The sequence below is a fragment of the Protomyctophum bolini genome (genome assembly GCF_963924005.1).
Source record: "Protomyctophum bolini genome assembly, chromosome: 7".
In the NCBI taxonomy this organism is placed as follows: domain Eukaryota; kingdom Metazoa; phylum Chordata; class Actinopteri; order Myctophiformes; family Myctophidae; genus Protomyctophum; species Protomyctophum bolini.
Window position 1 is genome coordinate 24,348,964 of NC_137868.1, and position 15,000 is coordinate 24,363,963.

At 44.3% G+C, this 15,000-nt stretch overlaps 1 protein-coding gene across 2 annotated transcripts in view; it reads right to left on the bottom strand.

The window, feature by feature from the left end:
- bbs9 (Bardet-Biedl syndrome 9) overlaps positions 1 to 15,000 on the bottom strand; it is a 194,111-nt gene that overhangs the window by 136,009 nt on the left and 43,102 nt on the right. Inside the window, exons 14-16 of one of the 2 annotated variants that reach the window (XM_080769234.1) lie at positions 12,689 to 12,793; positions 8,069 to 8,083; positions 792 to 932 (exon numbers count right to left, since the gene is read on the bottom strand). In XM_080769234.1, the coding sequence (XP_080625360.1) occupies positions 792 to 932; positions 8,069 to 8,083; positions 12,689 to 12,793 (261 nt within the window). The remainder of the gene's footprint in view (positions 1 to 791; positions 933 to 8,068; positions 8,084 to 12,688; positions 12,794 to 15,000) is intronic. The other variant, XM_080769235.1, reaches the window with a different exon arrangement.

The window sequence follows — 15,000 nt, forward strand, 5'->3', positions numbered from 1 at the left end:
ATATGTTGATCTGACCTCATCAAACCCTGTACACTCAAGACATGCTCCTTATATGGCCAGTACAGATTCTATTCCATATGTTGATCTGACCCCCCCATGCCAAAGCGCCAGCGCTCGCCCAGCAGTCTGCCGTCAACGAGGCGGATGTGTGCACGCGACCTCGCTTCAAGTTCTCGCCTTTAGACGTCTTACTGGTTAGTGTGTGCCTGTCAGAGTAGTAGAGTGTGTGTGGAGACTGTAGTGTAGATGTCTGATAATAACTATGGGAACAGGATCAGGATTGTCAGAGCTGAACCACACACAAAAAACAAACTGGAACTGTCCACCCATAAACTGACAAGTAGACGAACGATTAAATTATTAATCATTAAATTAAATCATTAAATCATTAAAACGATTAAACACAAATGATTAAATAGCATGTTTCTGTATTCCTCTCTCGGCTGAGTCCCCTCCCCCCCTCCCACCTTTCTCTCTCTCACTCTCTCTCTGTGATTCTGAACTTTTTAATTTCAAGGACCCTAGTGTTATATACGTACATGTTTATCTGTGGAACCTGAACCAAATGGACCTGTATGTTAATTTGGTTTCATTTGTACATACTCTAGTTACAGCCCCATCCGGGTCCAATCGGTTCCTAACTATCAATCATTTAGCTGGAGACCCCCTACTTGGACCACCTCAAGGGAATCCTATAGGCAGGGAGTCTCTACATGTCTCTCTCTCTCTCTCTCTCTCTCTCTCTCTCTCTCTGTTACCTGGGAAGACTGTTGAAATGGACAGGAGGTTACCTGGGAAGACTGTGTTGAGGTTGACAGGAGGTTTGTTGGTGTCCACAGTGATCTTGTACTGGGCGCTCTTGGCAGGAGAGGAGGGCAGACAGACCAGAAGCAGGGGCAGAGAGAATTGACACTGGAGCACTCGGGGAACACCTGACAAGAGAGACAGAGGAGTGAGACCACATCATGGAGTGTGTTGTTCTGCAGTTCACTTAGAAAGGGCCAGTTCTGGGTTGACTGAGTGCAGTCGCTCACTCGCACGCACTACACAATAGGTATATAATACAGTATGCATACGCTATTCCTGTATGTCACATTATGCCAGATGCATAGAATGTATAGTTTGAGACAAAAGGAAACAATACTAATAGACAGACATTCATTATATTGTGTTTAACAACAATGTCAGACAGACAAACTCATTGCTCTAAAAGGTAAATAAAATGACAAGTGAATGGCTCCTGTAGGGCCTTGGATTCCAGGTTGGGAGCCCAAAGACAACAGAGGTTCCAACATCTCCCTTGTCACTCCTTCCCTGCAAACAAGGCTAAGAACACAGCCCACTTCCTCTTTAAGTGGCGCCCACCTCCACCCGGATCCCTCGCGGCAAATTAGACAGGATAGAAACATCAACGCTACGGCTTACTCTCCAAACAATCCTCCCCTGGGTTTATTAACACGGCAAACATTGGAGATATTCATATTTCATGCACATTGGATTGTGCTAAAGGAACTCGAGACTCAACATCAACATCTCCCGAGACTGAGGTGATGTTTCTGGAGGATTGTTTTGGTTGTAAAGGAAATTTCTAGTTCAAGCTTCTGGAGGAGGGAAGGGAGAGGAGGGGAGGGGAGGAGAGACTACGGAAGATGAGAGGAGAGGAGACCAGAGGAGAGGAGGGGAGGAGAGACATGGGGAGATGAGAGGAGAGGAGACCAGAGGAGAGGAGGGGACGAGAGACTAGGGGAGATGAGAGGAGACCAGAGGAGAGGAGGGGACGAGAGACTAGGGAAGATGAGAGGAGAGGAGACAAGAGGAGAGGAGAGGAGGAGAGACTAGGGAAGAGGAGAGGAGAGGAGACAAGAGGAGGGGAGGGGAGGAGAGACTACGGAAGATGAGAGGAGAGGAGACCAGAGGAGAGGAGGGGAGGGGAGACTACGGAAGATGAGAGGAGAGGAGACCAGAGGAGAGGAGGGGAGGGGAGACTACGGAAGATGAGAGGAGAGGAGACCAGAGGAGAGGAGGGGAGGAGAGACATGGGGAGATGAGAGGAGAGGAGACCAGAGGAGAGGAGGGGAGGGGAGACTACGGAAGATGAGAGGAGAGGAGACCAGAGGAGAGGAGGGGAGGAGAGACATGGGGAGATGAGAGGAGAGGAGACCAGAGGAGAGGAGGGGACGAGAGACTAGGGGAGATGAGAGGAGACCAGAGGAGAGGAGGGGACGAGAGACTAGGGAAGATGAGAGGAGAGGAGACAAGAGGAGAGGAGAGGAGAGGAGGAGAGACTAGGGAAGAGGAGAGGAGAGGAGACAAGAGGAGAGGAGAGGAGGAGAGACTAGGGAAGAGGAGAGGAGACAAGAGGAGAGGAGGGGAGGAGAGACCAGGGGAGATGAGGGGAGGGGAGGTTGACCATAAGTGTGTGCAAAGCAGGGGGTGTGCTGAGGTTGCTAGAAATAAAACCTTAGCCACAATAAAAGAGATAATAAGTGGGAGCCAGGACAAGAAGTACAGAGGCTGATATGGAGTTAGAGGTGAAATAATGAGTATAATATTCCTAAATATGTAATATAATGTATGTTCAATTAAGAGTGATAGACCAAAACATACAAGCGGGCTTGTAGAGTGCCACCCTGATAGGCTTGAAAAACTTGAAACTGGAGTTGGTCTTGGTCCACTGGCAGTGAGCACAAAATATATCTGTCGCTAAAAGGTGAAGTGCAACACACACAGTCTCACACACACTCTCACACACACACACACACACACACACACACACATACACACACACACACACACGGCCTATATGTGGCATGGGAGAGAGGTGATGACTTGACTCTTCCCTGCAAATACCTCTATACAAACAAGACGGAAATGGACACACACACACACACACACACACGGGCAAAACATATCTCTGTCACCAGCCTTTAAAAAAACCAAAGAATGAAAAACAATAACATTTAAACAAATAAAATAAAAAACACATGGATGGAGAATGAGAAAGGGATGAATGAGGAGAAGGGGATAAGGAAGAACAGAAGAGAGATGGAAGGGTGTGGGTATACTGTAGTAAAGAGGCCAGGAGAAACATTTTTCCATCTCAAGTTCACAGCCCTTCAAAAGTGTGTGTGTGTGTGTGTGTGTGTGTGTGTGTGTGTGTGTGTATCTGGTCTTGTTCCACTGTGTATATTCCCAGGCTCTGCCAAGGCTCCGTGAAATTACAGCCTTCAGCACTGGGATTTACCTGCAGAGTGTGTGTGTGTGTGTGTGTGTGTGTGTGTGTGTGTGTGTGTGTGTGTGTGTGTGTGTGTGTGTGTGGATGACTGGTTAATGTATTTCTTTATTTTTCCCGTCCCGGCGCTGGTATTGTAGTCCAGGAAGAAAGTGAGCCCATAGTGTCCTATACTAAAATATCTAAAAACACATATTATCCACATGAAAACCCCAGAAACGTGTTTCTTGTCTCCCAAACATAATTCAAATAAGATCTGGATGCAAAAGGGGTGAAGTGTCCCTTAAATACACAAATCATCGTTCTTTGTATGCTGGCTATAGGTGTGAAAACAGCAGATGCCCGCTGGGCTCTGGCTGTGATTGGCTGACCAGGCATCAGATTAGACTATACTGCAGCACAGTATAGGTGGGGGAACAAAGAGAGAGCACGCACACACAAAGCCATCAAACCTCTGTGGACTCAATGGTGTGAGTGATTATGCATTATACTTTACTTATTCATTGAGGTGAAAACATGCCATTTAATGTCATTCCATTAAATAATGGGTGCAGCGGGGGGCGTCTTTCTTCTTAATTATTTTTTATGTCTGTTCCACTTGGATCTCAGAACCAATTTCAGGGGTCCATTAGGGTTTGGGTCCGTCATTGTGAATCCATGAAGAGCTTTATGTATGTGTAGGCATATACTATTTATTAACTAATATGTTCATTATTTATTCTGACTTATCCTTATTACTAAGTGATGTTTATGTCTAAGTGATGTTTCAGGTATTTCTTCAAATTTTTACTAGTAGGCTACAAGCTTGAATGTCCTTTAAATAGAAAGTCAGAAAATTACTTGAATATTTACAATCTAGTCTTTAACCAGTGTTACTTAATGCTTATAGATAGTTAATTAAATTCTGAGGAGGATTCATACATTTGGTTACACTCTGCAGAGCTACACGACAACATGCGTGTGTGTGCATGCATGCGTGCATGGTACAATACCTGCGGCTCCTATGATTTCATATACAGTACAGTACACCATATTAGCATGATATAAAGCATGTGTCATTTGCAACACATCCCTGCATCTACTTTGCATCAACGCACATCTGTAACCGCTTTTCAACATATTATTGGTTGTGGTAATAGTTACAATACTGCTCTTCAAAGTTACACCATTGGAAATGAATGAAATGAAAGATGTGTTCACAATCATACATTATGTCCTTATTTCATTTACTTTTGAAAGAATCTGTACCTGTGCTCACAATAGCATTATTAAATATAAACATTAAATCACAGATCTACACAGTTGTGGATTGGATTTCAGAAGTTCTCAACTTGTGGGTTCACAATATCTTGCTTGTAGATGTAGATCACAATATGTATCTATGGAACCAAGTCAAACAAAATGTAATGCCTCAACTCATACATTTCCAAGTGCTTGTCAGGGTGTTCAAATATGATTATTATTTTGGGGGGCCTTGGCCTGTAAAGGCTATATATTTAATACATTCTTATCCTTGTATTAATTCACCAAATCTCTGTGATTTCACTGTCACGGGCGTAACTAAAACCAAACGGTCTAACCCGTAAAATGGCAATTCGACCAGGCCAGCGCCTTCTGAAAATATCTGCATCTGCCTGACGTGGGTCTGAGGAGGATGGTCACATGGTTCAAGTAACTCGATTTAGTGACAAACGCTCTTAGACTCCAGTGCATTCTGTAAACTACTAGTCCCTGATAGGCCGTTGGCTTAAAAGATAATTCCGCAGTAGCTGTTTTTTACTGAATTCTGTTGATAATGTGTACTGTATGTGAACGAGTACATCAGATAACTGCAGGGGTATTTCAAAACTAGAGGGCATGTATTCCCGACTTGCATGGCTCCCGACTAGGTATTAAATAATCTTTGAATGGGAAAACGTATTTGTGACCCAATGGGGGGGGGGGGGGGGGGGGGTTTGACGTCAGGTACTCTATAAATCAAGCTTACAACTTACATCATGGTGCATTTGGCAGTAAGTTTGTACAGTATGTTTGGGGATATCACACTACACTGATATACTGTTTCAGTCAGTACTGTGCAGTACTTGAACTGTTTTCCGTTGCATGTTATTGAGACCCTTAACGTGGCATTCTCAGCAGTAGAGCAGCACAGGTTTCCTTATGTTACAGACGGATTGTTTTGTGTCAGACAGTGCCTGACCTTGTATCCCTGTGTATTAAATCAGATGAGGTGATTCTATTGGCTCATTGTGGGCTCCACAGTGTACTACAACAGTGACGAACTATTACTAGACTAATACAATCTCAGAGTCTCGGTATGAATGATAATTACCACTTTATGTTTTACCTCACATACGGTATGTGCTGGTCGTTATGCTTTGTCCATACTAGAACAGTGTCCGTTGGCGTTGGGCCTACTCGGGAACGATGAAAGTTGAGAACAATCCAAATAGGGCATGCATGCCCCACCCTGTTATGCAATATCCGAGATACGTGGATTACAGACACATGATACTGTACAGAGATTCTGTGCATTTATTGTATAAGATACCGTATGTACAGTAGATAGTACTAGTAGTTGTTATGTTCTCTTTCACATGCTTCTTTAATGCCTACAGTGTATTCACACAGTGGTCATATTTGTGGGTTGGGAATAGGGTCTATGTGTGTACATACTGTACGTACGTGTGTACGTCTGTAATCCACATAACTCCAGAACCATTAGCCCCACCGACTTTAAAGTCGACACATGTGTTCCACACCCCCACAGGGAGTGCAGTGCCCGGTGTCGAGTCCGTCAGAGAGCCGGTTGTCCAGAACTAGCACAAAAGCCTCTGTCCGGGCTCTGGAAGTGATCACCCCTAGATCTCCATATATGGAGTTGGCCTGTTCTGACATCACGATCATTGTTCTGACATCTGCATAGACTCCATAATTATTTGGGCATTCCTGACAAAGAATTTCATATATGGGCATAAAAGGGATACAGACATAATAAGTGGGTGGGGCATTCATTCACAACTTGCATCGTTCCAAGTCGGCCAGTGCCCAACGGGCACCGCTCTAGTTCATTTAATAGCAAAATGGCCGCCGTTTGAATAATATGGTTAATGTTTGATATTTTCTCCCTGTTATCCCTTCCCCCCACCCTTTTCTTCTTCTCCCTTTCTGAAAAACAACTAAATGGAGCTTATGTAAAAAATAAATCACACCTGTGTGAACTGAGTGGTGCAACTCCCCTCTCCCCCCCCCCCTCTCTCTCTCATTAGCAGGCAACAGTGCAGCACTATCTCTCTCTCTCTCTGTTTCTGGCACAACAGCGCCCCTACTGGTACTCATAGTCATACTGGTGCTCATAGTCACATAGGTTAACACAAACATAGTCACATAGTAAGATAGTCACGGACATTGGTGTTCCTTGGGCACCACTCAAACATCACGCACTTCAATACACCTGCAAACCACTGACAATAAAGTTGATTCTTGATAATTGAATGAACAAACTTAAAGATTAGTAATAAACGTTGATAAACGTTGTTTGCTGCTGCCACTCACTTGATTACATCAGTGAGGTCATACATTGTAGTTAACTACCTGTAAGTACCATGACTCTGAGGCCATGTTAAGTGTGTGCATGCATCCATGATGTATAGTCTGTCTCTAACCACAGTATTTATTTGAACAGAGCACCAGTAGATCTGGGCTTGCAGTGATGTCAGATCGGTACTGTGTGTGTGCGCGCACGCGCGCGTGTGTGTGTTTAAGAGAGAGCTACAGAAAACATGCATGAGAAAGGGTTTCTGTGTTTTGTGTAACTGCATATTCCTTGTGCTTTCTGTATGGTTGACTTTTTTCCACCTGTGGCTTTAACAGTGTGTGTGTGTGTGTGTGTGTGTGTGTGTGTGTGTGTGTGTGTGTGTGTGTGTGTGTGTGTGTGTGTGTGTGTGCGTGCGTGTGTACACTACTGAAAAGTCTCTAATCCTGCTATATAGCAGGACATCCTACTCTGTATCAAAGCACACAAACACAGACAGACTAAAACAAACACTGGCTGAGTACTAGGAACACTGCTATTGGACTACAGACTACATACAGTAGACTGTGGGATGGTGTGTGTGTGTGTGTGTGTGTGTGTGTGTGTGTGTGTGTGTGTGTGTGTGTGTGAAAGAGAGAGAGAGTGAGTGAGTGTGCGTGTGCATGCATGCATGCATGCGTGTAAGCACGTGTGCGTGTGTGCGTGCTCTCAACGTTGTGTGCACACATGGATCTACTGTGTGTCTATGTAAAATGATACAGCCATGAGTAATACTTCAAACAGTGGTATTTCTGTGAAAGCACAACCAATATACACAGTATAAGATAACTGGGCTGTATTTACCTACTCTATAGAGGGAATGGGAAGTATGGGAGTGGGAATTGATGTGATATGATTCTTTGAGAGGCTCATGAAGTCTCTTTGGCACTTTTCAAAGCCTCGTAGCCTGCAGGCTTTACACGTGTGTGTGTGTGTGTATGTGTGTGTGTGTGTGTGTGTGTGTGTGTGTGTGTGACTGTGTACAGTGTGTGCATGTGTGTGCGCGCGCACGCACGCACGCATGCACGCACACACACACATCTTCTCAGCTATCATGTTACAGGAACATAAACAGTAGGCCGTGGTCTCTTCCTGTATATACAGAACTTGGTGTATGTGTGTGTGTGTGTGTGTGTGTGTGTGTGCACGCGTATATGTGTGTGTGTGTGTGTGTGTGTGTGTGTGTGTGTGTGTGGCCCGCGTGTGCGTGCGAGACCCAACTACTACCTCTACTGGTGTAACAAGGACTACTCAGCTCTTACCTGTAGGGTTGAGCTCTGTAAGAGTCAAGTCAGACGAGAAGAGAAGAGGCAAGAGGGAAGAAAAACAAGAACCCAGATCAGACAAAAGTACAAGCTGAAACACACAAACACACACACACACACACACACACACACACACACAGTTTCCCCATTTTTTGTGTTTATGTTCTTTTGTTTCTTTTACAGCTCGCCACATGCTTCCATACTCTCTCTTCTTCCTTTCTGCACCATGTTCCCCACATGCTCTCTACATGTTTCCTCTCCTCCATCCACCCTGTCAACCCTCTTTCATCCTCTATTTCTCAACGTCCGCACCCCTCCCACGTGTCTGCACACACACACACACACACACACACACACACACACACACACACACACACACACACACACAAGGGATGGATTCAGAAAGAAAGACAGACAGAAAGACAGATTAACTTGGTTGCGCATCATGTAGGGTATCATATGAAATTAGCAGATCTACAAGCAACGCTTGAGTTGAGAATGCTTATACTTGGTTGCACACTGGTATGACACGCTGAGAACCCCGTTTGGTGACGCCATGCATTGTGTGTGCTGCAGCTCAGTAGATCAACAAGCTCACAACGCGTCACGCTGGAGTGTATTGTGATCTTGTACATTGGCTGTTTTGGCTGTGCAACAGCGGTGTACAACCAAGTAGAAAGCAGGCTTAAGTGAGGAACATGTTTGTTCAGGGTGGTTGAACCTCTGGAGGAGGAGGATGTGTAGGAGGGGGGGGGGGGGGGCTCTCCCCTGGGCACACTGACAATCTGACACATTATCATCCTCTACCAGCTACTAAAGCAGCTGTGGGGATTCCACTTTCCTGGAACTTAAAAATTTTCAAATCAATCCAGAAATAAATGATACAAATGCCTTTTAAGTTCTGAGTTATATCATGTGGTTAAAAAAAAAGAGGAATGTGAGTTTAACATAAGCCATGGCACATGTGTTAATTATTTACTGTACATGAAGAATTATTTTTTTATCTTTAATGACAAATTATTGCAGCCATGTAACCATGAACCGGCAATTTTGGTGGGGTTTATGTTGTTCTTGAAATGGGTTGTCGGTATGTGAGTATTTGTGAGTTTCATGGCCCGTGGGAGCGTGAGACCTGTCAAAAAAGAAAAAAAAACATGGGCATCAATGAGAGAGAAAAAAAAGCTCTCTCTTCCTCATTCCTGGAAAATATTTTGCGGATAAGTGTTTTCTTTTTCCTTTTCTTTTTTTGCCCGCCAGCAGTGAAACTCAACCCCGCGTTCAGTGTGAATTCTCCTCGTGTTGGAACGGCTGGCTAATTAACCTTTGATTTGATTGGTGGGAGAGTGATTCCTGGGCGGGCCAATGAGAAGCAGATGGAGAGGTTTGCCGGTGGTTCCCCGGGCCCGTCCAATGAAAGGCGCTCTTTGTGGTGCTGAGTCAGTCAGAGGCGGGCTGGGCCGCAGAGCCCTGCTTGTGTATTTCATGCTTTGTTAACTCTGATGAAAGCCATGCTTCCTTCCTGCTCACTCTCTCTCTCTCTCTCCCACTGCCACAGTGCTTACTTCAACCTACATCTCTCTCTCCGGCACTTACACTGTGGGTCTCTCTACCCAAACCAAACCTTGCCTTCCTCCCTCCCACACACACACACACACACACACACACACACACACATGCTATATAGCTATATATATATATATATATATATATATATATATATATATATATATATATATATATATATATATTGGGGGGTGTGTGTGTGTGTGTGTGTGTGTGTGTGTGTGTGTGTTCGTGTGTGCGTGCGTGTGTATGTGTACGCACATGATTCCTGGGTAAGAGATGAATGTACCATTGACTAGGTAAACTTACATAAACAGGAATGTACATGATACAGTGTTGACTGATATTTATGGTATGCCATCTGTACAGTATGTCCTGCATTGGTACAGGTCCCTGCACCATGTACAGTATGCCCTGCATTGGTACAGGTCCCTGCACCATGTACTGTACTTGTGAGATTTTATTTTCAAACAGTCCAACTCCAAGCTAAAAGGGCCACCTGCAGGTTGAACTGTCACCGCAAAGGACCTCACAGCTGAAGGAACTCAAGGTTAATTTACTTAGTTGCATCTGGTGTTACACAACGCAACTAGCCAATTTGTAACACATTTTGAGCCGGTAGATCTGCAATTTTCGGAATGCGACAAAGTGTAAATCCGGCTTCAGGATGTCAAAAACCGCCGTCAGTCGCTTGCATTGATCAAATGCTATTTTCTTATTGTCTTTGTGACTAAAGGCTATTTGTAGCCTGTGAAAGCACAACCAATATACACAGTAACTGGGCTGTATTTACCTACTCTATAGAGGGAATGGGAAGTATGGGAGTGGGAATTGATGCGATATGATTCTTTGAGAGGCTCATGAAGTCTCTTTGGCACTTTTCAAAGCCTCGTAGCCTGCAGGCTTTACAAGTGTGTGTGTGTGTGTGTGTGTGTGTGTGTGTGTGTGTGTGTGTGTGTGTGTGTTGAACAAATGATTGATTCTGTACATGTAAATGTCATGAGACTCCTTGTACCCTGTTCAGTGTACAGTATAATATTAAGTGCATAGTATGTATATCGTAAGTGCTATTGTCAGGGCATGGGGGAAAGTCTCAAGAAGGGACAGTAACTTTCTAGAATGTAACTACTACAACCACCCCTACACAAACACACGCCAGAAAGTGTCCTCTTAAATGTCAGTCTCTTTGTAGGGCTTAAGTTGGGAGGCAGCAGCCTGAGGGCTGGGGGTTAATGCATAATCATCACCCCTGGGTGGGAACGGAGAGAGTGTGGTACATTCCTCCTGGAGAGGACAGGAGGAGGCCATAATGGAGATTAACATGACTGGAACATACTGCCAGAGGGTCTGACACCGACATTCATGCATTTTCGGTCTCTCTACACACATACACACAGTATACACATGTGAACACACGTTTATATTGAAAGGAGTTGTGTGGATGTGTTGACACTGACGGCAGGGTTTATTATATGTCCTCTGTCCACAATGGGTGGTTCATTGGAGGCATTCACAAGTCACTTACAATTGGGTTTTACAATGGAATCAGAGGGCATCACAATGACGGTTGGCTACCTGCCAAAATGCTAAAACTAATTACTAGCCACATTTGACAGGTGTATGTGTATATTAGAGTGCCATCATAATACATACTGTATGTACTGTAGGTCTGCATGTTACTGCTGTCATCTCTCTCTCTCTCTCATTAATGAACTCCACACTTCTCTCCAATCCAACCCAGCCCTTCGTAATCAAGAGCCACCAATCCAATTCCGTCCCACCCCAGGCATCCAGGCCAGGACACCATTTATTTCCTATTTTTAGCGTCACAATAGAAGAAGAAAATGGGGGAAATAAATAATCCCTCCTGAATGTCTGAGGTTTCCTAATCGTTTCACAACTAAGGTACTTTTGGGGAAGGGGGCTTTGGGCCAACCGGGGATCTGCCAAAACAGATACAGTCCAAAAGAAACAATACCATAAAAATGTCAATGTCTTTTTTCCCTTTTTATGGCAGTGGTGAAATCAGCATTTAAAAATAGAAAGAGGCCTATGACTATTTGGTTTCAATAAAGTCAGGTTTTGTTGGTTTGAAGGGGGGGGGGGGGGGGGGGGGGGGGGTGATGCCTTCCAGAAGTATTGAAAGCCAGCTGCTTGGAGGGAGTTAGCACTGTTTTGGGACAATCAGTGCAGCTTGGAGGGTTCGGTGAGAGTCGGTTCTTCTGCATCCTAGGGTCTGCCATGTTCGTTTCCAGCTGGCATCAGACAAGTCAGTTATGTTATACGGTTCCTTTGGAGTTAACCTTCTCATACCCTTCTCGTATTTACAAGTAGTAGGGCTGCGGATGATGGGAAGGTGAACGTGGAAGTCCAACCCCAATCACATCTAGTACTGTTTCTGATTGATTGAATACTATATTAGTCATGAATGTAAACAGCACGAGATACAGTCAGACATTAATCCCATAATTGTAATGTTTGTTTATATCTGTTTAAGTCACTTGACACCTGCAATGTTTTTAAATCTTAGGCCTCTCTTAAATCTGTTTTATCTTATTCTTGTATTATTACGCTGCTATGTGATGTTATTAACTGTTATTATTATTATTATTATTATTATATTAAGGCTAAAAGGATATTAGGAACAGAAAAAGGTCCTGCGGGGACTTGTTTCCATTGTGGTCCTATGTTATAATCTATTCAATTCATCAACAATGACATCACCCAAGTGGCAGTTGACAGCAAATCACGCGACCTCGGCAGCGTACAGTAAGTTGGCCATGCGTTGAACTGGCAAGACCACTTTGGTAGAGGTTTGGGTTGTGTAGTTACCTTGCCATGATGTAACAACAAAGGTGGGCAAGAAATCAAAAATAATTTCTCCATTGACTACAAAGTGTGTGTGTGTGTGTGTGTGTGTGTGTGTGTGTGTGTGTGTGTGTGTGTGTGTGTGTGTGTGTGTGTGTGTGTGTGTGTGGTGTGTGGTGTGTGGTGTGTGGTGTGTGTGTGTGTGTGTGTGTGTGTGTGTGTGTGTGTGTGTGTGTGTGTGTGTACCTGTTGAGGTGCTGTAGGACACAGCGATGTCTCCAGTTAGGTCAGCGGGGGGGTAATGGCCATTGAGGAAAGCAGAGAAGGCCACCATGGTAGTGGAACCTACACCTATAGAGACATGACATGAAGAACTTTAACATTATAACCAATGCAATCCATTTGCAGAGTTTGCTTCTCAATGTACAAGCAGTACAGGATGCAGCACAACTAACATTAATCAGGCACTAGAGCATGCGTGCGTACTGTGTGCACATGCGCACACACACACACACACACACACACACACACACACACACACACACACACGGTACATAAATACGGCTATGCTTAAAAACACATACTGTATGCTCAACCATCTACAGAAGAGGTGAAGACAGGTAGATAAACAACATTAAACAGGACATACACAGAACATAGGCCTATATGTGGCATGGGAGAGAGGTGATGACTTGACTCTTCCCTGCAAATACCTCTAAACAAACAAGACAGAAATGGAGACAGACAGACAGACACACAGACAAATAGAGGTCGAGAGGGAGAGAGAGAGAGCGAGAGAGAGTGTGCAAACAAGCCAAAAGAAAGTGCAGGGATCAAATATGACGAGGCAAGAGAGTAAAGGATGTGTTTCAGCTAATGGATAAACACAGAGTGGTGTGGTGGAGTAATGAGGCGTGATGTTCCTGACTCTAGAGCTTGGCTGGCTGCAGGTGACCGAAACACGCACGCACGCGCACAGGTGTGCATGTGTGCGTGTGTGTGTGTGTGTTCATTTTTGTTGTAGTTCTCTTCCATTGGTGTTGGCCTGTCAATTATGACCTGCATCGTGGCTATTTTCACTATCCAGTCAAAAGAGAAAACTTTCCCTTTCCCCCAGAGCACATTGAGCGCATTTAGAAAACACACACACACACACACACACACACACACACACACACACACACACACACACACACACACACACACACACACACACACACACACACACACACACGAAAAGGTACTAAAAAACAACAACAGACGAGGGCTAGACAGGCCCACTTGAGGATAGACAGAAACTGCAGAAGACGACTGAAGACAAAGTTAGGAGAGGAAAAGCAGAGACCCTGGCAGGCAAGGGAAGATGAATAGGATGAAGATGAAAGCAGATAAAGCACAAGCACATCTCCCCTGTCCAGACAAGGAGGGAGAGAAAGGAAGCGAGAGAGAGAGATAAAAGAAAAGGGGAAAGGAGGAAAGAAAGAAATTAAGAAAGACTTTCCCCACACTGTCAGACACCATTGACAACTTGACTTCTCCCTCCCTCTCCTTCACAGCCCAAAGGGCAAACATTGGCCTGGTGGGGATGGTGGTAGCCGTCTCAAGTGTTAACAGGCTCTTTGGCAGCGTTATAAGATAAGTAAAACGTCTGGGTTTCCGAGGCTATATAAGATAAGGAAACAGAAGATAAGTGCTCACTATGGCCTACTGTGTTATTTTGTTGTGCACCTGCTGTGTCCCATGCTGAAAATATCCACAAGCTCACATTGTGACACATTAAAGATCAGCTAGGCTACTGATACAGTATAATGCACGTCACCGGTAGGCAACAGAGTATAAAACAAGCATAACTCAATCTACTGTATTTGACACTATCTTCCTTTCGCTATAAAGCTTACTTCCTTCTTTTTCGCTCTGCCTGTCCTTCACTTTGCTCCCTCCTCTCTCTCTCTCTCTCTGGGTGGTATTGTGTGGTGTTAGGTAAAGTGGCTGTCAGCTCAGGTTAAACTGAAGTGATCTCCATGTTGACTACTGACTGTTTAGAGGAGGTCAACGGTCAAGAGGGGTGGAGATGTGGATGTATACCACACAGGCAGATGAGAACGGAGAGTGTGTAGCCGTGTGTGTGTGTGTGTGTGTGTGTGTGTGTGTGTGCGTGCGTGTGTGTGTGTGTACGTGTGTGTGTGTGTGTCGTTTACTTGCTATGTGCAACAGGCAAGAAAAAAAATTCATGCTGTAATAAAGTGGAAGCAAAATGTCAGTCATACAGTATGTATTCATGAATTATTATATATAGTAAACATTTTACTGCACCAAATTGGATGAATGTCACTTCATAATCACCTATCTAGATCAAGTAGCGGTTTTTCATGAAGATACAGTATCTTGTAGGGGTGTAACGATATAGTAACTATATCGAAATATCGACTTTAATTGAATTGAATCATTGAATCGTATCGCCATAATGAACCAATATCGTCCATGCAATATCGTCAACCATGTGATATGTATTGTATCGCTGTGAACAAACCCATCAATATTGACATACATTCAAGAAG